Source organism: Ascidia mentula, chromosome 1 (genome assembly GCF_947561715.1).
Source record: "Ascidia mentula chromosome 1, kaAscMent1.1, whole genome shotgun sequence".
Lineage (NCBI taxonomy): Eukaryota > Metazoa > Chordata > Ascidiacea > Phlebobranchia > Ascidiidae > Ascidia > Ascidia mentula.
The window spans coordinates 12,417,862-12,442,862 of NC_138566.1; the positions used below are offsets into that span (position 1 = coordinate 12,417,862).

Here is a 25,001-nt window from a genome sequence, read left to right on the forward strand (position 1 = left end):
TGGTAATTTTTAATTGCAAGAAACAATTGTTTCTGTGGCGTGCTGTAGTACCAGGACTGGTCAAACCATACTTTGTGTTTGCGCGCTGAATAGGCTCCTTAGTTGGACCTTGATGCACTGACCTGACTGTAAACGCGTATGTATAGTTTGAATCTGTCGGTTCTTGCTATTAAATACTTCTTTGACGAACATTTTATAGTATGTAGGCTATCTTATGGTTATGAGTAGAGTTTTCCGACACTGGTGTTTTTCATCCGATACCGATATCCGATATTTTTAGGAAAAGTACTGCGATACCGATCCAATACCTATAATTTTAAAGTACTGCTTAAGTAGCCTACATACATAACTTAATGTTTCATATTATTATTCGCTTTTGATGCTTCAAAACTTTTAAACCCACAAAAGTACTTATTTACAAACAGTTCAATTATGGTTAGTATACTCAAGTGTTGGGAACAAAAGACCTGAAAACATGCAAACCATTGCTTTTAGTTGTAATATCAAGTGATTGCAGCACATGCTTTCGTATAGTCAAAAATTGCCGAATTTAGATGATTAAGCAATTTTATCAACCTTTAGAGAGTTCAAAACGGTCAATGCGCACTGCCAAAAAATTAGGTTTTACCTTTCCGCAAGCAACGCATATTTTCGGTTGTGTTAAAAAAATATTGGCATCGGTCCTGATACTGACATAGCAACGGTTCCAACCTGATACTACCTTAATGTATCGGGTGTCGGTTCCGATATTATCGGGAATCTCTAACTATGTGAAATAATCCTATATGTTGAAAAAAGATGAATTTGCTTGGTTTTGCAGCGTACAAATAGGATTCCCAGTCGCTGCTTTGCTGAAGTTAAAGTCTGTTTGCGTGTTCTTGCTGATATAGACTACTGAATTAAAAGCTCCGTGAACAGACTTCTTTATTAATGGAAACACACGATTGCAATTACCAGGTGGCTTAAGTTTAACTTGTTTCAAGCGCGTTTAACACGTGACTGAATTGCAGCGAATTTAACTATTAAAAGAACGTGCGAACGTTTACAGCGCGATGGCAAGAATAACGACAGGGCCGAGAGAATACGAGCGACTGAGAGTAGGCAAGACTAGCCTAGACTGGGCTGTCGAAGGATTACGAAATAGGCGTTTTATAACAAAGTGTGAGAAAAAATGTGTTGTCCAGCAGGATGCCAGAAAGCCAGTGGGTGCTCCGGCAGGAAAGCTTAACACCGTCTGCAGTCTTCGGTCCGTATGTGTTCCAAATGTGTAAAGAATTAAGTAGGGGAACATGCGTGTTGCTACAGTTTGCCTGCTATCAATGAAATAAGTTTCCTTAGTACGCCCTTGACTACCACTAAAATTTCCTTATATTTATGTTGGTTTTAAACCGCGTTGCTTGTGTTTTAGTTATGATGTTTGTTTTGGTTTTGGGCTATTTCAATCAAGTAGTTAATTGAAAATTATGGTGAAAATGGAGCACAAAATTCAGGCTGTATTTGTGGAAAAATGAATCGCTCAAGTGGCCAATCATTCGTGATTTTATGAAAGATCCATCTCAGATCAACAAATTTGGATCAAAATTAGTCACTACAAAATAGTTTTGTCCCCCTGGTTAGTCAATATTTTGACAAAAAAAGCAACAAAATTTGAAACTGGATTTTGCAGAAAAATGAATTGTTTAACTACCCACTCATTTGCATTTTTTGTAAGTTCCCACTCTTCTCTATGCAATGGCATCAAATTTATTTGCTAAAAAAGTGCCAAAGCACCCCTCCAGGGCTGTTTATACCCCCCTGTTGGTCATAAGATCTTCCAGGAGGCTCAACAAGACCTCGCTCTGTGCAGTCTCATCCAGAAGCAATTTTTTTTTTTTAACTTTGACGAATATGAAGTCCCTATGTAAGTCACAAGACCCATCAACGGTCATTGAGATACAAGCGGAACAGTCGCTAGATGCATTACAGCAGGGGCCTTGAAAACAGGATTTCGGATATAGGGTTAACAGCCGCAATAAGCTGCGTGTTTGCAACGGAAATCGTTTCGAATAATTAACTTCTGTATGGACCCACGGTGTGACGTGTGGTAAAATTTTAAATATCATGAATTGTTGTTATTTAGTTAATATTTAAATGTTGAAAGCTAGTGTTATTTAATCAAGTCTAAATTTATTTGTAACGTAAGGTAGTAAAATTTTAAGTAGTTAAGGTTAAGTTTCGTTTATGGTAAAATTCGAAAAATAAACCCATTAGAAGTAGTTAAATTTCGAAGAAACGTCAAGTTAATGTTGTAAAAGTGTGCAAATGTGTGAACCTAAATTAGGTGAAGTGAAATACTTGTACGTAGTGTATAAATTATTGCTACGATATCCCTTTAACAATCAAGCAACCTAAAAGATCATAGGCTACCACTGTTTTTCCGCAATACAACAACAGGAAAATATAAAAAATTATAACATGCAAATAGGGATGTGCCAGATGAACAAGGATTCGGGTCAGTGCGAACCCGAATAAATAGGAAACATTATTCGCACGAAAGTAAGTAAGACGTGACCAATAGATCCTATGTTCCTCGACGAACGTTTGTTTTACTGTCATACGACAAAATAATTACATGCAGCTGGTTTGCAAAGTAAAATAAACTTACAGAAACCAACAATTAAAACAATGGCCGCTATACCGGTACTGTTTTGGAAGAACGATACTTTGACTTAACATGACGTAATTGTGCCTTCAGATTGATCAAATATAATGTTAAACAACCCAGGACTTAAGTTCTTTTGTCGTGAAATGCGCTTCTGTGTTTGTTTTTTAGTTATGCAAACCCATGCCACGATACAATGTTAGACGAAAGGGATTTCGCTGCAAGAGAAAGTCTATTTCCGTCACGTTTTGTGCATTCGTGGTAATTAAACAATAGCAAAAACGACTACACTTGTTCTCGTAGTGGTATGCTTCCATTTTGTTGATTATTCGAAAGCAGTTGGGACCATAAAAATATGTTGGAACCATAAATTGCAGAGGACCTTGACACAGGATTTGTTTGGTTTAAAGGCTGCAAAAAATGTATCACAAAAACCTCACTCACTCTGTCTTTCTCTTTCCAATGGTCAAAAAAATTGTCACCGGAAAGTAAAAATCCACAAATCCTTGCTGTGTATTGTCCAATGTAGTTGCAATCACTTTTTTCCTTTGAATAGTACTAGTGAATCTTCATGGGTCATAAGCCGCAAGAATTGATTTTGGTAAAAAAGCAAATCACACAGTTTGTGTGTTAATGCTGATAACCTTCGAAACTTGATTTTGGGTATTTAACGCAGATATGAGGCCTACCACTGGGTTCCCCGAGCAAAAGAGCCTTTACATATCATGTGGTTTGTATTGTTTGATCAAGTATTTACACAAAAAGGGCCAAACGTAAAAGTGAGCTCTTAGACAAAAAATTAAACATAACAGTTTGCAAAAAAAATTGCAATGTGGAAAACATAACAAAATAATTAACAGCCAAATATTCAGGCAATGCAAAATACTATCTGTATATATTTTGTGTAAAATTTTACACAGAATGCCATGATAATAGTGTAAACATGCCAAGTAAAATATTCTAAGATCCTTCTGGATACAAACATTCCATGTAATTGTACAGAATGTCAATCAACTAAAGTCAAATGTTAAAAAAATAAATTTAAATTATATCTTGTTTGATAAGAGAACATCTGCTTGTACTGCAGTTAAGCTTATGTACAAACTTTCTGGATCAGACTGCAACACATAAAGACAGTATTAAATTACTCGTTATTTGTATTTTACTTTTTGTTTATGAAAACACCATATGCTTTATATATAAAACAATGGTCACAATCACAAGCTTTTATTTAAATATGAAAAAATTTATAATATTACCTTAAGGAAGAAATTTGTAAATCTATATATTAAAAAAATTAAATGTCTTTGATTGGTTTGTGTACATCTGGGTCAGTCCTACAAAGTACAGGAGGCCAAAAATTTGCAGAAACCAGATGCAATTGGATTTATTTAAAAAATATTTCCCTGTGTAATTATTTGGGTTTTTCCTCATTTGTGAAAGAAAGTTATTTATACTTTGTAGGACTGACCCAGATGTAAACAAACCAATCAAAGACATTTAATTTTTTTTAATATTTAGATTTACAAATTTCTTCCTTAAGGTAACATTAGAAAGTTTTTCATATTTCATAGCAACTTACAATGTACAATTCAAACAGTTCTTCTCCCATAGCTTGTTTAACGGATTCGGTAACACTCGGAAACACACGCAAAAGATACTGCAAAAAGTATTTAGATGAAAACATTAAATTTAAATTTAAGAAAACCATTATGAATTCATGTATACAACCTCCAGTGACAATGCTGCCTGCTTTTGACTGTCAGCATGGTCAACATTTCCCATTGCATGAAGCAATTTTGAAACAACATGTAATTTGATCAGTTGGGCTCCAGTCGCAAAAGAATCTCTCGCTAAAATTCCAATTGCTTTTGCAGCTGTTGCTTGTTTTGTAAATGCAGGCAAGGGATAATATTCCAGTTTCTGTGTTTTTTCAGACTCTGGTGCAAAAATATTATGTCACACATAGCAAGGGTTATCACCAGCCAGACTCTAATATAGATATGCTGTTTTTTTATTCTAAAAATTGTGATTATTTCAGTCACAGCCCAATTTTGGAGGCTATTTTGAATTATGCATTAATACCATTTTAGAGAGGTGCAAATATAATTTGATTTTAGGCATGCTACACCATGCAACTAACCATCCACATTTTATGAAGATGAGCATGTTTAGAGGAGAAAACAAGCACACATTTCCAAAATAAGCATGTAAGAAATAAGCAAATTCATTTTGGACATTGCTCTTGAAAATAAGCTCAAGTCATAGGAATAAAGTTGGATGACCCTACATTTAACAGCCATTTGTGACACACACCAATTTTGATGGTATAAGCTAATAATTAAATTACAGAGGAACTGCTAAACACAATACAATTTGCAATATTGCTGCTTACCACCTTAAGTTGCATTGAAAGTAATTTTGGTCAAATATCTGTTTCATTTTCTGGAATATAATAATGCAAAAAACAAAAGCAGTTCAATTTAATGCGCAATCTGTATTTTTTGGTCTCTGTCAGCCAATAAATTTTGAGTATGTCTTTGCTCATTGTGCACAGGAAAATCATGTTCATGAAAATCATGGCTGTTCCTCTTTGATTTTATATTTATCATGACAAAAAATCGCTGCTCACTGCTCTACGTAGAGAAGAATGTGAATTACTGGGGTATTGTAGTATAAACAAATTATTGGGGAACATTCTTGTGCATTTTCTTTGCTGTATTGTCAGCCTGCCTATTGATGACCTTTTCTTGTTTCCTAATTTGGATGGAAAATGTAGACACAGCATTCCACATCCAAAAAGTAATGCCAAAGCTCAGCTTTCAGTAATGTGTGGTGATGGATTATTTCTTTGTCACATTGATTATAGTATCCGCTCTTAAAAATACTTTCTAACTCACAAACAAATGTCAGATGTAAATTGCACCATGGTGCCATCGGTTTAAATTGAGAGGTTAGACAGGCCAACATATTTGGAGGGTGCACCTTACAGAGAATGGTGTGAAACAAAGCAACAAATTTTTGACTTGAAATTTTTTAATTTTAAAATGAGTTTGAAATTCATTCTCATGGCCCAGCATAGCTGGAATCTGCAACTGGTTAATGTTGGCATTGGCAATATCTGTGGATTTGTGAGTTGCAAACACTTACAAGAAACTCTCAATCTACTTTATCGACAGTTTTGACAATATGGCTGTGTTAGAGATGTGCCTAAAAATTTTTGCTGCTGATATTGGTAAACCGTGCCTGTTTTGCTACTGGCTAAAGGTAGGTTGACAAAGTTTGCTAATTTACTTGTTTTCGATTTAAGGCCCCATCTCTGTAATTTCTATGGAACAGAGTTTCTTAGTCGGGAAATACCCTTCTCGAACTCCTGCGTAACAGAGTTAATCGTGTGTAACAATGCAATGGGTCATGCATGGGCGACAGTGTTAACTACCAAAATATTGGGGTGGATTTTGTGGAAAAATGAATCACAGAAAGTATGCTCAATTTGTGATTTTCTGTTAGTGCCGACCCTTGTCTAGGAATTCAGGTCAAAATTTTATTCAAGATAATTAGTTTTGCCCCCCTGTTGGACATTATTTTAGCCAAAAAAAGGGTAGGTTTGTTTTGTGAAAAAATGAATCACAGAAAGTACCCTCCACTTGCAATTAAGTAAAGGGCTGTTTCTACCACCCACCTAGGACTGGCAGTTTGGCAGTAAGCCTTTGTAAAACCTCCCCATGTGCTGTCTTAATGCAGCTGCAATCATATTTTTCTGTTAAGCAATAGTGGTCCCCATTCATGAGTCATCAGACCCGGCAATTGTTTTTTGCAAACAAGAGAAACTGTCACCAGGTGCATGAAGACGAATGAACTCTAAAGCTCGGTTCGAGATTTAATTGTGATATACATGTTGGTTAAAGTTCTTTTAAAATGCAAAAAGTCACTGTTGGGTATCTGTTACTTTGAATGCTTCAAAGTATGTTTCAAATTTATTTTTGTGCTTAAAATAGAATTAGGATTACAGAAACAACTTGTTATACAACCTTCATTGTTACACACATTTGTTCAGACTGCATATTTGAATTAATTATAAAACTATTAAATTAAGCTGCTCTGTGGATAAATGTCCACCTAGTGCTGTCACAGTGTATCTGTTGTTGCTAGGGTGTTTGGGGCAGTTTTAGTGTGTTTTATAGTGAGCTAGCTATTTGGTACTGGGAGTTGTTGAAAAAGTAAGAAAAAATTGATGCTGCACTTTCAGCAAAATATATCAATTTTTGTGGTTTGGTGAATGGTCCATCTCTCTGTATATTCTGGTAAAATGGGTTTCTGAATAAAAGCTTTTCCCTTCTGGTTGAAAATAATTTTTGCTAAAAAAGCAACATAAAATACAGGATTTTACAGAAAAATTAATCAGTAAAGTGACAACTCATTTGTTGTTTTTATGTAAGGCATTAAAACACCTCTACACAATGGCACCAAAATTAGTTGTGAAATAATTGCCTAAAAGCCCCCTGAACTTATAAAATATTTTTTCATTGCATGTTGAAAATCATAAACAAAAACTTCATTTTAAGTGCTTGGATAAACTGAACCCACTGTTTTATTATTCTGGCCACTTGTTTATGTATACATACTTGCAATGCTAGTTGCCTTTACATTATTTTCTCGACTTGGTCGCAGTAATTGCACAAGAGCATCCAACAACTGTTCTTTGATACCAAAGCCCATCAATTCACGTACAAATTCTATAACTTGTAAAGAATGGCAATGACTTTAGGATAAAAAAGACATAATGTACGACAATTTAATGAAGATACTTGCACAAGTTACCAATGAGGAAGTTTGATTTGGTAAATACACAATATAATATTTAAATAAAGTCTCTGGTTAACACCTATTGTCTAGACAAAATCAGATCTTTCAGTTAAATGTTTGATACACTCATACAATCATTATTTCTCAAAAACAAATGTGACTTTAGTATATGGAATAAGATTTTTCCTGCAACTTTATTATGAAGTTCAAAATGTGTCAGAACTGTTACTTTGACCAATGTTTTTATTGCTATGTGACAACATGTTTCCTAAATGTAAGTTACCAAAAATACTTGGCAAGGATAAAAAAAATGTTGTCGAAGTGTGAAAAACCTATAAATTTGAATTAAAATGCAAATATCTATTTAAATGAAATGTGTGTCAGTATAGTACCAAATGAATCGGGATATCATGAAAACATTTGTGAATTTTGTAAGATTATGTTCAGAGTTTAGGATGAAGCACAATTTAAAGAACTACACAGAGAAAACTGTGGGGCTATGTACAACATTGCCTGACCTAACATATAGATCACTTACCTTCATACTGAACTTCTAGGTGATTTGAAGCAAGTAAATTCAGCAATGGAACAATTAAACTAGGATTTGCCGAAGGCACTGACTGTTGAACTATTCTGGAAAAAAATTTACCTGTATTTCAAAATTATGGTTTCGATAAACGTGTGCAATGGCTAATTTAAACAAAAAATTTCAAGGTTGTTTAAATCTGGTGAAAAATGTTAAGGACGCATATTGATATTCCTATTAAAATACGTTTTGTGTCCTCTGTCACAACAGGGGGACGTCACAACCAGTGATGTATGGGTGTTAACATTACAGTTGAGTGAGCACATATGCATTCGAAATGCTACGAATGTAAACACGCCACATAACAAATGATTATTTCTAAAGCATATGGCACAATTCATAATCTAGTGAAAGACAGGTTACGCAAGATTGCAACATACGCTGATGACGAGACAATCACAACTTGACAACTTTTGTGTGCGTTGAAGGAACGTTGGGCGGAGTGTTCACAAACAAGTTAGTCTCGTGATAAGTTGGTTGTGATAATGATTTTCATGGAATGAAAGAAAGCTAGAAGGTCCTAGTTGACAAAACTTTGACCGATAATAACTCTGCCATTTTACAGGTTTTAGCATGATTTTTCGCACGTTTAATTCATAGGCAAAGGAAAATTACTTGCTAGCGCCGAGATTTTGAACGGTACGCATTGCCCGTGTAGAACTTGTAGCACCACACGCATGTTTGCTAACTTAATTCTTCTCACATTTGAAACACAGACAGACCGAATGATGTAGTCGGTGTTAGGCTTTCCTGCAGAACTTCCACAGTTTCTGTCATCCAGCTCGACGACAAACGTTTTTTCATCGTAACTTATTAAATACGTGTTACACGTTCCCACTTTGTTCTCTCATTGACTTTGCCACCCAACTAACTAACTGACACACGCTTACTTGACAGTAGTAGAAGTTACTCGCTTAGTCACTAACGCGCTTGCTGTAAAGCATGTTTTGTCCATGAAAGTATAGTATGCTAGAACGCTTATCCTTTGTGGTTGTAATACAATTGTTTTTTTTGAAAAAGGGTTTTGTGGTTTAAATGAACACATCATGTAATCAAAACATTATAGTTACTTTTTAGCATACATGTTTGACGTTACATAATGGTGAATTGTGGAACCTCGCCTTAATATTTTGTCTTAGACTTAGAAAGTCCTCCACGTACAGCATAGGCGCGGCGCAGTTAAGGGGGCGCTTTTCGTGCAGCTACTTCACAGAGATACAAATTTCCAGTCAATTATGTCGGAATACCTTGACGACATGACTTATATGCTTGTGACATCAAGTCAAGCACGACTGACGTCCCTTTAGGAGAAATCCTCGTTTTTTTCGCTAGGGTTGTTATGGCTGGTTGAAGCATGAAACTGATGATTAACCTAATTAAAGTATTTAGGTTTTGGCTCTTTTATGTGTCATAAAGTCTTAAACAAAGCTACCACTTTTAACGTTTTAAATCTTTGTTGCGCACGCTCCACCAAACATTTATCGAATCTGCAACTAAAGGCAGTGGAAGTTCGTGATGGTTTGGTGAATCTCAAAAATAAAAGAGGAATTTGGCTACAAATAATTCCCGTTAAGATTCGACTGAAGGGAAGCAACCGGATTACCAATGCTTTTCTGGATATAGGAAGCACCAATTGTTTTGTGACTGAGAGTTTGAAAAAAAAGTTGCAAATCCCCAAATTCCCTGAACCAATATCTGCACAGTCATTTTTAACCTTACGTATTTCTTTGAATGTGTTTATTTGATTTTTCTTTAGAGTTCTATTTTCTATCTTAGTATTTGAATTTATTACCGTATTTTACGGACCATAAAGCGCACCCGATTATAAGGCGCACTGTCAATAAATTGCTTTGATTAGTTTTTTGTTCATACATAAGGCGCACCGGGCTATAGAACGCAACGTATTTTAAGGAGTATGGGTTACCGTATAAAGCTCATTAAACAAAAACTTGTTACGTAATAAATGTAAGCAAGTCACAATAGTATGAATATCACAGTTGCCAGTTGCTTTTACCGTAGTTTATTGTGTAAGACGGTGGTTTATTTATAATAGTATCGGTACTGGTTTTGAGTGTAGGCAATAAAGCACTACTTGATCCATACATTAGGCGCACCGGCTTATAAGGCGCACGATCAATTTATGAGGAAAAAAAAGGATTTAAGTTGCGCCTTATGGTCCGTAAAATACGGTACATGAGTGATTTTGTATATGTGTCAACATGTACAAGCTGTCACTCATCCTCCTCAGTTGGTGTTAGTATTTGTTTGTGTTAGAGTTGAGTTCTCTACTTGTTAGCCTGTGTTTGTGTTCCAGTAAGGTCTAATATAATGTTATAAACTATGCACATGTGTGCATTTGTTGGTTCCGTTTACTTCAAGATTAATGTAACATTTCAAAATCACTCAGGCATACTACTGCGTCATACAGTACGTCTAAGTGACATAACAATGCTATTAGAACTGCATTTCATTCGGCCATGCTTGGTAACTTAGTTGCTAAGGTGTGTGTTGTATGCCGTATTTACTCGATTGTAAGCCGCCCTCGAATGTAAGCAGCCCTCGATTGTAAGCCGCATGCGTAGGTGTTCAAAAATTAATATAAGCCGCCCTCGAATGTAAGCCGCACGTTAATGTTCAAGACAAACTTAGGTGACCCACAACAATAATTGTCAACAAATCTGTCGTTTAAAATTGTCTGATACGCTGACAACCTTGGGCGATAAAACGTAATGGTACGATGGAGCGAGTTGATGGTAAATTTCATCAAAAAACAGAGCGAAGACAAAATATCGGCCTGGAATTAAATAATGTAAGCTGTCCTCGAATATAAGCCGCCCTCGGTTGTAAGCCGCACAAACGGTAGGTTAAAAAACTTTATAAGCCGTGGCTTACAATCGAGTAAATACGTTAGTATAGGGTGCTCGGGAGTTATAGGTATATTGTGCTGTAGTAAAAGTTAATCGATTCTATTTGAATAGGGCAATTAGAAAATAAATAATTTAACAAAAGAACTGAATCTGGTTTACTGATGTCTTCCTGGCTCAAAACTTCGGTGAGCATACGTTTTCGCTTTTGATTGTAGCATACGGGTAACATGGTTTATCAATGCTTTAAAGAAAACCGTGTACATGTTCGTTTTCGTCCATGTGCAGTGTGTGGTAAAAATACACGTGTTTTTCGAAATTGAGACAGTGTACAACTTTCCAACCTTGGTGTGACAGCCTCGCGGTGCCAGGCGCGGAAAATTCTGCTGTTACACTAAAGTTTTCGAAGTTTTCTGAAACGAAGTTTCCTAGAAGTTTTACTTTTTGATGATCTGTGAAGAAGTGGATAAGACTATATCTCCGCTTGAATCGCCGGAGCCTACATGGTTGAGACCTCTTGCCGCTCAAGTCGTACTGTCCCATGACGAGATACACCGTTATGTTGAATTGACAAGCTCAACAGTTGGTATGTAGTGGCTGAGAAATTTTAAATAAGGACCGCTCTCTACTGCAAATAGCTAAGTTCCAAATTAACGAATGCTACTCACAATTGCAAAATATGTACGGCATGTATATTGCTTGTTACGAAGACTCAGAGAACCGCGCTGTATGCGAGGATGAGTTGAAATTCGTCGAACAATGTAAGAAGGAGTTTAAAACCAGAATTGCGGAGTTAACGCCATTTGAACTACCAAATGCATTGCCCGAAATTGGGCTAAGCCCACAGCACAGGGCACCAACTGTGGTTTCTAGCCACAGATCCTCACGGTCCAGCCGCTTACGTTCGTCTGTGGCGACCTCATCTGCGACAGAAAGAAGTCGTCAAGAGGCAAAGGTGGAGCGAGAGTTGGCATAACAGGTCGAGGAAGAAAACGATCTAGTTCAAGGGCAACGAAAGGCGGAACTTGAAAAAGCAGTTCTGGAACGAAAAGCGGAACTGGAAAAAGCAGCTCTGGAACGAAAGGCGGAACTTGAAAGGGTGGCTCTGCAACAGAAGGCAGATTTGGAAAAGGTTGCTTTGGAAGCAGAAAGGCGGAAGTTAAAGGCAAAATACGATTTTCAGGCTGCCGATGCAAGGGTTAGAATATTAAATGAAGAACCCAATGATCTGACGTCGTCGGACAAGGGGCCCAACCATAGTCAGAACCCAGAAGTAGAATCGACTTCCTCGGTGCTGGCTGTCGCGAAGAAGTTCCGACGACGTCTTCTGCTACCAGAGATTGTGCATCTTATATCCAAAATGGGAAAGTACTACGTGACAACGTTAGTCTTCTTGTACATGCTCCTGTATTGAATACACACCCGGACTTGGAAATTAAAGAGAGCCCAGCTGTATTACCGTGCTTCGTAAAGGCAGTTGGAGAAGGCAAGAGTATGCCGAAGCCCGACCACATGACGTTCTCGGGAAAACCAAGGATTATTGGATGTTTGTACGTTACTTTGAATCGAATCTTGAATGAAAGACTCGAAGTGACGATATGCGCCTGACATTGCTTGTCAATCAATGCAAAGGAAAGCCGAGGTCCCTGATTGAACACTGTTCTGTCCTGGAGACGAAGGAAGGCTATCCAGAGGCAAGAAACATTCTCTATGAGAACTTCGGTAAGCCTTATATAGTCGCTAGAGCCTTCGTAGAGCAGTTGACCAATGGTCGCAACTTGAAACCTGATGATGCAGTCGGTATACGTGCCTATGCACAGACTATGAAAAAATGCTTGTTGCTACTGGTGGCTTTGGCGAACAAGCTGCCGTATGAGTCGCAAAGGCTTTGGCGCCGTCGAGTTGCGCAGATTGTAAAGAAAACTGGCAGGGAGGCAGATTTCGCAGATCGTGTTGAATTTGTCATAGAAAGAAGCTGCCGTAGTGAACACTTTACCCGGCCAGTTGTGTGTGTCCCGGAAAATTGAAGAAAAGAAACGAGCTGGTAAACCCGGTGGAAAAAATGTTACCTGCGCTTCTGTGACAACAAATCCAAGTTTGACACATGACGGCAACAAATCCAAGGTTATCGGCACATATCGAAGTTATGTACCAGTGCTGTTAGGGGCTGCACCCTTGTGCACCACACATTGCTGCACGAAGATATACCAAATCCTGTACGTTCTAGGACATACGTGCCTGCGTCGGAAAATAATAATAGAATTCCGCCCAGCAGCCAGACTAACAATTCTAAAGCCAGGTGCAATACGATAAAGAACGGCCTTTCATCGTACTTTTCAGTTATTCCGGTGAAAATTCGAGCCAATGGTCGAGAGATCAAGACGTACGCGTTCCTCGACCAGGGATCCGATACAAGTTTTTACGACAAAAGGTTAGCAGATCTACTTGCAATAGACGGAAGTCAGAGACAAGTTACCATGTCCAGCGTCGGGAGAAGACCCGCAAATTACAGTGGAATCAGCGCAAGTTTTCGCGTTTTGTCATTAAGTGAAGATGAAGAAATCAATGCGGACAATGCCTTGTCTATTGACGCTATTCCGGTCGAGCCTAATCCAACCCCGAGAAATACGGATTGGACAGTCTTCCACACCTGCAGGGATTGGAATTTCCTCAATTGTGTAATGGTGAGGTGCTTCTACTTATTGGCACTGACGTTCCGTATGCCCAAAGAGTCTTGGAGATGAGAACAGGAAACCGCAAACAACCATTGGCTGCGAGAACATCGCTGGGGTGGTCTCTCGTCGGCCCGTCTATCTGTCATCCTGCCGTTGATAATGTTTCAGTTAATTTCCTTAAATGTGAATCATGGAGAGAGGAATTCCAGCAAGAGCCGGGTGACATTCCATTTCCAACGTCAGTTGAGGATAGGAGAGTGCTCGACATGATTAAGGACTCTGTAAAACATATGGACATTTCTATTTGCCGCTTCCATGGCGAAGGGGAGTTAGTCTGCCACAGGACAGTCGTTCTATGGCTGAGCGACGGCTTTGGTCGCTGAAGAAACGCTTGTCGAGCGACCTCGTGTTGAAAGACAAGTATGTAGAGAATATTCATTGTTACGTTGACAAGGGCTACGCAGAGGAGGTCAAAGAAGAAGAAGGAGGTGCCCATGGCAAGGTGCATTGGTACTCACCGCACCACCCGGTTCGGCATCCACAAAAGCCTGACAAGGTACGCACCATACAAGCTGAATGCAGTTAAACCCTATATCCCATTGTAAACACGGTTTAGGGTGGTCCGGTGCGTACTTTTGCCGATTTGAATTTATTCAGGCCTTATCTCTGTATTTCTGTGGAAAAGAGTTTCTTGGTCGGGAAATGCCCTTCTCGAACTCCTGCGTTACAGAGTTAAATGTGTGTAACAATGCAATGGGTCAGGTATGGGCACCAGTGTTTTGGATGAATGAGCGCAAATTATTAGGCTGTTGCCAGCGCAATTTTCAGAGAGTTTGGGGCAGTTTTACTGTGGTTTCCAGGGTTGTTAGTCAGGCAGTAAATGGGTAGAGGGGGCTGTTGAACATGTAGCTGAAAAATTTCCAAAATATTGAGGTGGATTTTGTGGAAAAATGAATCACAGAAAGTATGCTCAATTTGTGATTTTCTGTTAGTGCCGAACCTTGTCTAAGAATTCTTGTCAAAATTATAATTGATTTAATACTTTAATCGCTCCCCCAGGGGCATTTTGCACGCCTGTTGGACATTATTTTGGCTAAAAAAGCAAAAAAAAGTGTAGGTTTGTTTTGTAAAAAAAAAGAACCACAGAAAGTACCCTCCATTTGCAACAAAGTAGTCACTCCTCTACACAATGCATTTAGATTTTAAATGTAACCACTTTGTGTCCACGCTTCTAGTTTTGGAATACATGTTTCGCTTTTTATTAAAGCATCTTAAGTTCTACAAACAAAATAAACAGAAAAGACATAGTTAGATGCTAAATTGATAATTTGATAATGACAAAAAGCGAAAATGATAAAAAAATCATGTATTCCAAAACTAGAAGCGTTGACACAAAGTTGTTCTAGTAACATTTAAAATTGAATTGAAGGTTAACTTGTGTCACGTGAAAGAAGTGCTGCTGGTTAGGTAGATTTCATGTAGTAAAAACAATTTATTGCTGCAATGCATTTAGAATTAGATGTCTCAGAACTGTTTGCATGAAAGCCAATGACCTTTAAAGCTCAATTTTCAAGATTTAATTGTAAAATACGGCCCTCAGTAGGAGGTGCTATGCTAAATTAAACGATAACTTACTCCAAACCCAACCGGCGCCTGCCGCTCTTTTAAGCCGTCAAGTCGAATGCATGCATGCTACATACTTTCACCGATAAATGTTGGTACAGACCGAGACACAAACTTTTCTTTTGCACAAACAATCTTATACCTGTGGGAGAGGAAAGGGTCGAGAAGAGCATCATGGGCAACAGAACATTTGTAATTGGCCAAAAAGTGGCACTGTGAGATTATCACGGTCGTAGGGTGATGGGACTGATTAAAAAAGTTCTTAGACCGTTGACTTATGTTGCATGTGTGATTGTAAATTTGTTTGGAAGTGTCATGTTAACCAGTTAATAGAACATGTGAGAAACTGTCCCTGATCTGGTAATTTGAAATTTGCCATGTTTTGATGATTTCATTACGAAAGACATTTCTACACATTCTTTCACTAGAACTTGGCAACCGCCCATGAGATATGATTTGAGGATTAGTGATAGCAATGATTGAACGTTGGATTACACTTAAATTTTATCATACAGTGCACAAACAAAACAAAAATTTCAACTTTTCAAGATTCAAACAAAAGGACAAGCATGTCATGTATTGCTTACTTTCATATTTGGACAGTGTAGGACTTACCTTAAGTTTTGTAAGGCCATTTGCTGTGCTTTTGGTGACGTGGAGGGCAATAGAGCAATAAGTCCTTTATAAACTTGTTGTTCATATTTTTGATTTCCTTCTGCAAGGTGCTAAATGTAACAATTGTAAATCATAAAAAAATGGAAAAATGAATGTCAGAAAAGTTGATAAATGTTATGGATTTATGGACATAAATTGAGCTTGTAAAAAATATAATACAACGTCTGGAATGCTTCAAATACAATTTAAATGCCACCTGTCATAGATTACAATAAAAAAATTATATATTGGTGTTTGTGTTGTATGCTAGTAGTTAGTTCTCTACTGGGCCAATTTTTATGAAGTTGGTTTTGTTTGAACAGAAATTGAATAGATTGTAAATCTGTAATTAGTTTTTATATTTTTTGTTTGTTTATTACAATGAGTATCCTACTAGGCCATATAAATATTTTCACTGGGCAAACCAGAACATTTAATGGACCACTGAAAGAAATATTTTGTGTGTAAATAGGAACACATTTATTGGTTTCTTTATTTAAAACATATATATATTGTATCAGAAGAGAACGATGTATTAATTTTCAGAATGCGAATGAAGTGGGGTGCTATGAATGTATTAATAAGTTTATTTTCTGTGTACCTTTTGAAAAAACAAACAAGTATGGTGTGCAAAAAATGGGGTACTCACAGAAGGCATGCTTTGTGGTTTGAAATAAATAAACTGCAATGCAATAAGTGGTCCATCTTCCCTATTTGATAGTTAGAAAATAAAGATATTACATTTAAAAATTTCCATTCTCTGCATCAAAAAGGTTTTAAACCCAAAGAATAAAAGCAGATAATCTCTGTGTTGCGCATTAGGCAAGCTGAAATTCTGGGTCATAACAAAGATTTTGTAAAAGAAAAACAAAAATCAATGTCAAAAAATTTAAAAACCAATTATGTGTGACCGTGCCATAGTACTGCTATAAAACTATTCCATTCAGTCTTTTCTGACACACAATTTTACAGGGATGAGACAGATATAATAGGTAAACATAGAACTTTCACTTGAAGTGTTGATGCTTCACCTTAGAAAAGAAAATCCCAAGAAATTTTAGCTTTTCATTTTTCTCATATATTAAAATGATATAGATTGAAGTTAGTTTTCTAGTTAAATTATCTATTATGTGTCTGGCAAAGTAAACTCACATGTATTTCCTATAATCAAGGACCATTTGCATAAAAGTGTTAAAAACTATACTAAGGTAAGCTAACTGCCAATAACTTTTCTCTGCATGCTAATATTGGAAATATTGATTATTTATTTAGAAAAGAGTCTGAATTTACAGCCTGTCACCCTTAAGACCGCATATCAGTATTTCTATTCAAAAAGCTTTGCCCGCGTAAAATGTCCGTCTTGTCCTCTGTCATAAAGAAACTCAGTTATGTCACTCACAAGACAACCAGTTATGCATAGGGTCAAATTTATGTTGGAATGACCAGGAAGGCACATGCTGTAGCCGGGGCTATTTTCAGAGTTTTGTGCAGTTTTAGTGCATTTTTTGCCCTGCTTTGTCAGCTTGTTATTTGGCGCTGGGTACTGTGAAAAGTTAGTTAAAAAAGCTGCAAAATGTTCAAGGGGATGTTGCTCAAAATTTAATCACAGAAGTATACCTGAATTTGTGATTTTATGTTAGACCTGCCTCTTGTCTACCAATCAGGTCAAAATTAGTTGCAGGATAATTTGCTTAAATGCAATGAAAAAAACAATTGTCACAGGAAAGTTGCTTTGGTAGCCCCCTGGAACTGTTTTTGCAATCCTATAGGACATAGGATCCTCCTGGAAGCTCCTCAGATCTTTGCTGTGTTTTGTCCGATGCAGCTGCAATCAATTTTATTCTCTTTGAATAGTACAAGTATATCTTTATGGGTCACAGACCACAGAAAATGTTGTGGGCAAAATAGCAAATCACTCAGTTTGGACAGGGTGTTGATTTATGCCTTTTTCACCATTGGAAGTGTTCGACACACGCAGCATGAAATAATGTTAAGTTACCGGTAAGCAGTACTACAACAGACAAACGCTATTGTTATCTAAAAAGTCCATAAATTGAATTACTATAAAGTCTAACATATCGGTCACACCAATCTTGCAACATTCACTGTGATCTTACCATTTTTTTACGAAGATTGGACGCCAACTATTCTCCTACTGACATGTAGTTGTCAACTTTTTGTCGTAGATGTTGGTGGCAAAAGTGGTTCGAAGACATTGGTGTCAGTATAAGTGTTTAATTCCAAACCGCAATCAATTATTTGGGGAGATTTGTATTTTGAGTCACTCTCAAACAACAGCATTTAACTGAACGATTACGTGTTGAAAACTTAATGGCATTATCGTTTGAAATCCCCACCCAAAATAAATTTGTCTGTTTAGATGGCTAAATAAACACAACCGCAATAAAAACTAACCATTGTTTCCAAACATGGAGCATCGTTACCAAACATACAAAACAAGTACCATTTTTCCTAAATTGTTTTGTCGTTATTTCAACGTGTATTCTAAACTTATGCAAGTACAAGAATTCTGTAATTGACATAAGCCTGGCCATTCTCATGCGTTAGTTACCAGATAAGACTTTTGTGCTATTCGACATGCACGACAATTTTCTCAAGATGTACAACATGCAATAAAAAATCGACACCCTGAGTATGGGTATTAATGCTGATAACCTTAAAAACTTGATTTTTAGCATTTAATACTGATATGGGTCCTTAACGCTAACTTAAAAGCACATATAAATTTGTCATTTTTTGTGCGTTGAATTTGAAATTCTTGTGACCTGGTTATGAGTAGACTTGGCCATGTAAACAGGGTTGGGAAGGACTTTGAACCTTTAAATATACAATGTGATTTTTATATACACAAATTTTAATTAAAAACTGGAATCAATGTTTTTGATACTTACTCTTAATATATTATTGCATTCACAGCAAAATATTTCGCAAATATTAAATGAAATTTGCTAAAGATTTTAGTCTGTTGTGTTTGCGTTGACAAAATTTCAAAACACCTTTGTGTTTGTACAACATGCATTGAGAACTGTGCAAATCTCTGCACAATTTATTTACTTCTCTAATGTATTTGTTTTTTAAATTATCATAAACAACTTAAACTAAGTTAATTGCAACATTTGTGTGCACAAAGGAATCTCTTTTTGACAAAAAATATTTGCCAGGTGTTCAGCTACATCAGTTTACTTTGTCCCTTTTAAGATTTATTTATGATACTAATTTTCGAAAAAAATAAGTAGGTAAATCATATTTTCTGTCTGTTTTAGTAAGTCTACTGTATTTAGAAAATAGTGGGCATCTTTTTTTGATAGTACATAATAATGAATTTACAAACAGCATTAAGGCTGAAGCTGCTGCAGGTAAAAATCACGAAGTATTTGTGTTAAAAATGTCGTACAATTTTTGTTTACAGAGGTGGTGTTAGTAATATAGGTAAATTGCCAGGGTTTGATGAGTTTTGTCAGATTATATGCTGCTGACGATTTCAGCAGCTCGTAGGGCTTTCTATTTATCAAAAAAAATTAATACAATGCTAAATTGAACTCACTTTATCCCATTGATATAGGAGTTGACTTATTTAATAAAAGAGCATAGTAATTACTAGGGATGTGCCAAGGCGAAGCCGAAACCGAATCTATTCGCCGAATATCAGCACCGATTTCATATTCGTACGAACCCAAATAATACGCAAGATTTGTATGCGAACATTTATTGGAGTGTAACATGGTTGTGTGATACACTAACTGAGGTTTAGTGCCTTTTCGAATGATCAACAATGGAAGCATAACGACACGAGAACAAAGTGCAGTCGTTTTTGCTATTGTTTAATCACCACGAATGTACAAAACGTGACGAAAAGCGTTTTTCTTGCAGCAACATCCCTTTCGTCTAACATTGTATCATACCTATGGGCGCAACAAAGTAAGTCTATTCGTGGCTTGGGTTTGCATAACTAAAACACATTGACGACAAAAGAACTTAGTCCTGGGTTGTTTAACATTATATTTGATCAATCTGAAGGCACAATTACGTCATGTTAAGTCAAAGTATCGTTTTGCCAAAACAGTACCGGTATAGCGGCCATTGTTCGCCTGTGCGATAGTAGACTTGGTTGTTGGTTTCTGTAAGTTTATTGTACTTTGCAGTAATCAACTGTATCATAGGCGTCGATTACTATCTCCTAGAGAAGGCCAGCCTAACCTGCAAAATACCCAGGTTAGGCTGCCTACCCTGGATTTGGAAAGTCGTTCTTTAGGCTGATATACCCGGAATGGCAACCATAAGCTCGCATCGTGCGATAGTTAAATGTTTTTGTGTTCCACTGTTTAAATTTGTGGCGTGCATTTGTCTTATCATCACGGATTGGATGGGTTTATTCATTAAAGTGATGTATTAAAGCTTCTGATTCCGGATTTCATTTGCCGAATCAGCAATAATTTTCAATACTATGAAAAATGATAGTATTTATCGTGTCTTTTCTGCGTAATTGTGTATCACACAATCTTACAAACTGCGCTTAAACGAACGAGGAATAAACGACGCCTTATGATTAATCAGTGGAGTAACATTTTTGTAATGTAAGTCTTGGCATTTACTGTCGCAGAAGACATCTCCTTCTAAAAACGAGAACCTGTATTGCAGTGATTCCCAACCTTTTTGTGGTCGCGTACCACTTGGAGGTAAAACAATTTCGACGCGTACCACCTAGTTGAGTGTTACAAAGTAACCAGAGATTGAAGTAGCAAACATTTTTAGATCACTTGCAATTTTTTAAATTCGAACTATATCCACTAATTACAGAAAAATGCTCGCATACCACCTGGAATGCCGTCGCATGGATTGGTACGCGTACCACCGGTTGGGAAACACTGCTGGAGTATTAGTATTATTGTTTTGCTCATGCCCGGTACAAGATCGGTAATACATTTGGAAACTACCAACGACGGTCAAGACAACCTTAAAAACCAAACACGAATAGCTTTTGACAATCTGACGACAACGTAAGACGATTTTTAGCCGATCTATTGGCCATGTCTTACTTACACACGAATATATTCGGATTTATGCGAATAATGTTTTCTATTTATTCGGGTTTGCACGAACTGGAATCTTGGTCCATCTGGCACATCCCTAGTAATTACCCACAGAATTTAAAAACTTTTCTAATAAAATTAAAAAAAAATATTTTATAAACTAAAAATTAAGCTTTTGTATTAAAATTAAGTATAGTCTCAAAGCAGGCTGTTTTTGTTTCTAGCGTAATGACTTTGTGCATTTAAAATGATTTTGGCACTTACACAACGTATTTTGGCACTCGACTCAACCAATATCTTAGCTTTTGCATATATATACACAATTTGTCTCACGAAGTGTTAACCATGCTCACCATCAATATTTTTTTGGAAAATCTTACACCATTGGTCAGTTAAACAAGGATAAGCATAAATTAGTAAAATTCACTTGCCTGTAAAAGAATTTTTGCTTGGCACATTGTATCTTCTGTAGCTGATTTTGCCAAGCATTCTGAAACAGCGCGAACTCCTACATAAAGTACAATTTTGGATATTTGCAGAAAAATATACTTTTACAGTTCTGATATTTTGTTGATTTACAGACATGTAAACTATGGCACTTTTCTTTAAATCATGATCAAACCATGACTAACAACAACTGACCAATGAAATACATTTTTATTGTAAGTCATTTCTTTCTAGCTCTACTGGACACTATGCCAGAAATTTGGAAATCTATTGTTATTTTATGCAAGGCTCATCTCTCTTGCACAAATTAGCATCAAAATTAGTTGCTGCATAATTTCCTAAGCAAATCCCAATGGCTGTTTATGCCCTTACTGTGGACTGTCCCATTCAGGTACAATCATTTTTTTTAACTTTTAGGTCCTTTTATAATTCACAAGACCCAGCAACAGGTATTGGAAAACAAGCGGAACAGTCAGCAGGTGCATTATTTAGAGGACCTTAAAAACAGGATTTCCTTGGTTTGATTGCCATAGGTCCTTAAGGCCTAATACAAACTATATTTCTATTAAATGTTTTATTTTTTACATTCATAGCAGGTGAGTTACTTTAGGCCATATCTTTGCATTTTTATGGAAAAGAGTTTCTTGGTCGGGAAATGCACTTTTTGGACTCCGGTGTAACTGAGTTAATTGTATGCAAGAATGCAATGGGTCATGCATGGGTGCCAGTGTTTTGGATGAATGAGTGCAAATGAACAGGCTGTTGCCAGAGCAATTTTCAGCGAGTTTAGGGCATTTTTACTGTGGTTTCCAGGGTTATTAGTCGGGCAGTAAAGTGGTAGAGGGTACTGTTGAACATGTAGCTGGGGTGGATTTTGTGGAAAAATGAATCACAGAAAGTATGCTTAATTTGTGATTTTCTGTTAGTCCGGACCCTTGTCTAAGAATTCTGGTCAAAATTATATTCGAGATAACTACTTTAACCGCTCCCCCAGGGGCATTCCCCCCCCCCCCCTGTTGGACATTATTTTGGCTAAAAAAGTGTTGATTTGTTTTGTGATAAAATGAATCACAGAAAGTACCCTCCATTTGCAACAAAGTAAGTCACTAACCCTCCTCTACACAATGCATGCAACAAACCCCCCCCTCCACTTCCCCAAGATCAATTTTTTTTCTGTTAAGCAATAGTCCCCCTTCATGAGTTATCAGGCCCGGCAATTGTTTTTGGCAAAGAACAGAAACTGTCTTCTTTCACGAGTCACCAGGTGCATGAAGGCGAATGACCTCTAAAGCTCAAATTTCGAGATTTAATTGTGAGATATGGCCTTTACAAGTTTTCAAATTCAGTCTTGCAAGACATACTATAAGTACAAAGCTTTTGTAATACCAAAACTTTCGCAAATCAATTCCTTGTATTGCCTTCCTGCTGAACATATTGAGCAAAGCACCAATAAACACTGAGACTTGTCTTCCTCACTTGACTGTCGAAGTCCAATAATCTCCAGTAGGGTGAGAATTCCACCAACTTCAACAAACTCTGTGATATACTTTTGTCTAAAATGTATAAACCAAAAATGTATGTCAAGTAATATACTGTAGATGAAGTTACATTGCAACGACTACACAACTAAATCACAGAAAAATTTGTCTTTCTGTATCTTCTCTATATGCAATGTCTCTGAAACCCAATGACTCATAAAATGCTTTCTGGGGCACAGATACATCCTTGTCAAATGTTTTACCACTTGGCATCATTGCTAAAACAGCCATTGCAAAATAAATATATATGATGCTCTTTGTTTTGAACCCAATTTGTTTTTCTTAGTAACTCTTACCAAAGTAACATGCTTTAAACACACAAAACAAAAATCTATAACAGAAGTCTATAAATTAAAATGTTGTGCAACTCTAGATTCTGTGTAAATGAAGGAAATGTTTACTATCACATATTGCCAGTTGAAGTGTTGAGTTATGTAATAATTTTGAATCCATTTTTGTACCTAATTGGACATTTGTTTTTATAGTTAAACAGGTTTAATTTGCTGTTACTGAAAAGTAATTTGGTTCTGTGGGCCTGTATTTACAAAATGTTTGGGTCGATGTTATAAAATGCAGATCTTTATTAATCATTTACAAAAAGGAAAGACCTGCCTAGTAGTCTACTTGGTCCATCTTACCCATTAGTTGCTGAAAGAAAGACATGGATTGCTTGCAATTGAAGATTGGTGCACTTCCCCATCATATATGACAACCGAATCCAAGCAGTAAGTCTATTCAAAAACAGACTTGCTGCAAACTGTAATTGTTCTTCAAGTTCATTGCAGGTCTTCCCTTTGTATGTATTAACAAATTTTGACAAAATGTTCATGCGAATAGCTGTTGATCCTTTATCCCAATCCAACACTAGAGTTTTTATTTCATTCATCTTGTTACACAGGTATCACTTAAAAGTGATCAATACAATTCCAAAGCTTATCCAGTGCTAGAGATTTTCATTTACTATATACTGAAAATTCCACGCATTAAAAAAGAGGATACTTAGCCCTTTAAATCCAAAAATATCTGCACAAATTATGGCCTATACTTGATCATATTTACATCTCAAACAACACCTAATACATATAAACACTCACACTCTTGGGACCAATTACGTATGCTGTTACGAAAATGAGACGTAAGTTGTTTAAACCTGGACAGATAAACAAAATATTTATCGAAGCACGGGACTGTTTGTTGACAAACGGCTTCTCCATGTGTTACTATGACACCACCACCGACATTTCGGCGAAATTAATTCACGCATCAGTGAACACAACTTCAAACGATGGCGTTCACACAAACTAGGCAGACCCTTAAACCATAGTATACTCTTATGGTAGTGCAACGGCTCCTATTTTCTTTGTTTGTTTTATTGTCTGTGGGAAACTCCGTCACGCATGATTTCCAGGAGATCAAATGCGACTTTTTGCATACGAAGAGATAGGAAACTCGCAAACAATTTTGAATAACTTAAAATGTGGGTAGAGTTTTACAACGAATTTTCAGTATGTTAAAATAAGTATTATACTGATTCAAATGGGTAAAAAATTAATAAATAAATCATTTCCTTTTTTGAAATAACGCATCGTTTTTCTGAAGAATTTTTTGAAGGCCGTGTGCAAATGGAATTAAAAAGCGTAAGTATGCCCCTTTACATTTGTTTTTGTTGTTAAGTGTGTTTCAACATGCCTGTGCTGACGTAATCTAACTGTGACGTAATCATGACGTAGTTTGTTAGTACTGATATGGCTAAAACCGCTTTGTTTGTTGTAAAAAGACATTTTAAGGCAAAATAACGTAGTCTGCCATAAGTAGACTATATTTTGAAGATATTCTGGGTCTTCAGATATTTATAAATGTGACGCTAATCTATTTTTGCATGTATCTCACATCTTGATGTAAGATTTTAATAGGGTTTGATCATTTGTATGTGTGAATATGTATCAAAAACTTAGTGACCAAACAAAATTAGTAGATTGTGGTATTATGTCACAAGTTCGCATGTTGCAGTTTAAAGTAAAACTCTACTTAATCTGTCTTCCTTGATTAAATTTGTATGTCCAAATTATCACATACTATTTTGCCAGAACAAGACAGAAGTAAAAAAATTCAGACA

General features: G+C 36.6%; 1 protein-coding gene across 2 annotated transcripts; it reads right to left on the reverse strand.

Moving 5' to 3' along the window:
- Positions 1-3,362: 3,362 nt before the first annotated feature.
- On the reverse strand, positions 3,363-23,881 carry LOC145895686 (armadillo-like helical domain containing protein 1). 2 transcript variants are annotated; one of them, XM_082984482.1, is made up of 9 exons: positions 23,524-23,881; positions 22,734-22,900; positions 21,332-21,408; positions 15,811-15,920; positions 7,986-8,080; positions 7,267-7,377; positions 4,373-4,581; positions 4,224-4,301; positions 3,363-3,759 (listed from the first exon to the last, which is right to left on the reverse strand). In XM_082984482.1, the coding sequence occupies exons 1-9, from the start codon at positions 23,769-23,771 to the stop codon at positions 3,688-3,690; spliced, it is 1,167 nt and encodes a 388-aa protein (XP_082840608.1). In that variant the 5' UTR covers positions 23,772-23,881; the 3' UTR covers positions 3,363-3,687. The 2 variants fall into 2 exon arrangements, with proteins under 2 accessions (XP_082840608.1, XP_082840603.1); XM_082984477.1 differs by having other exon boundaries at positions 7,267-7,383.
- Positions 23,882-25,001: the final 1,120 nt, after the last annotated feature.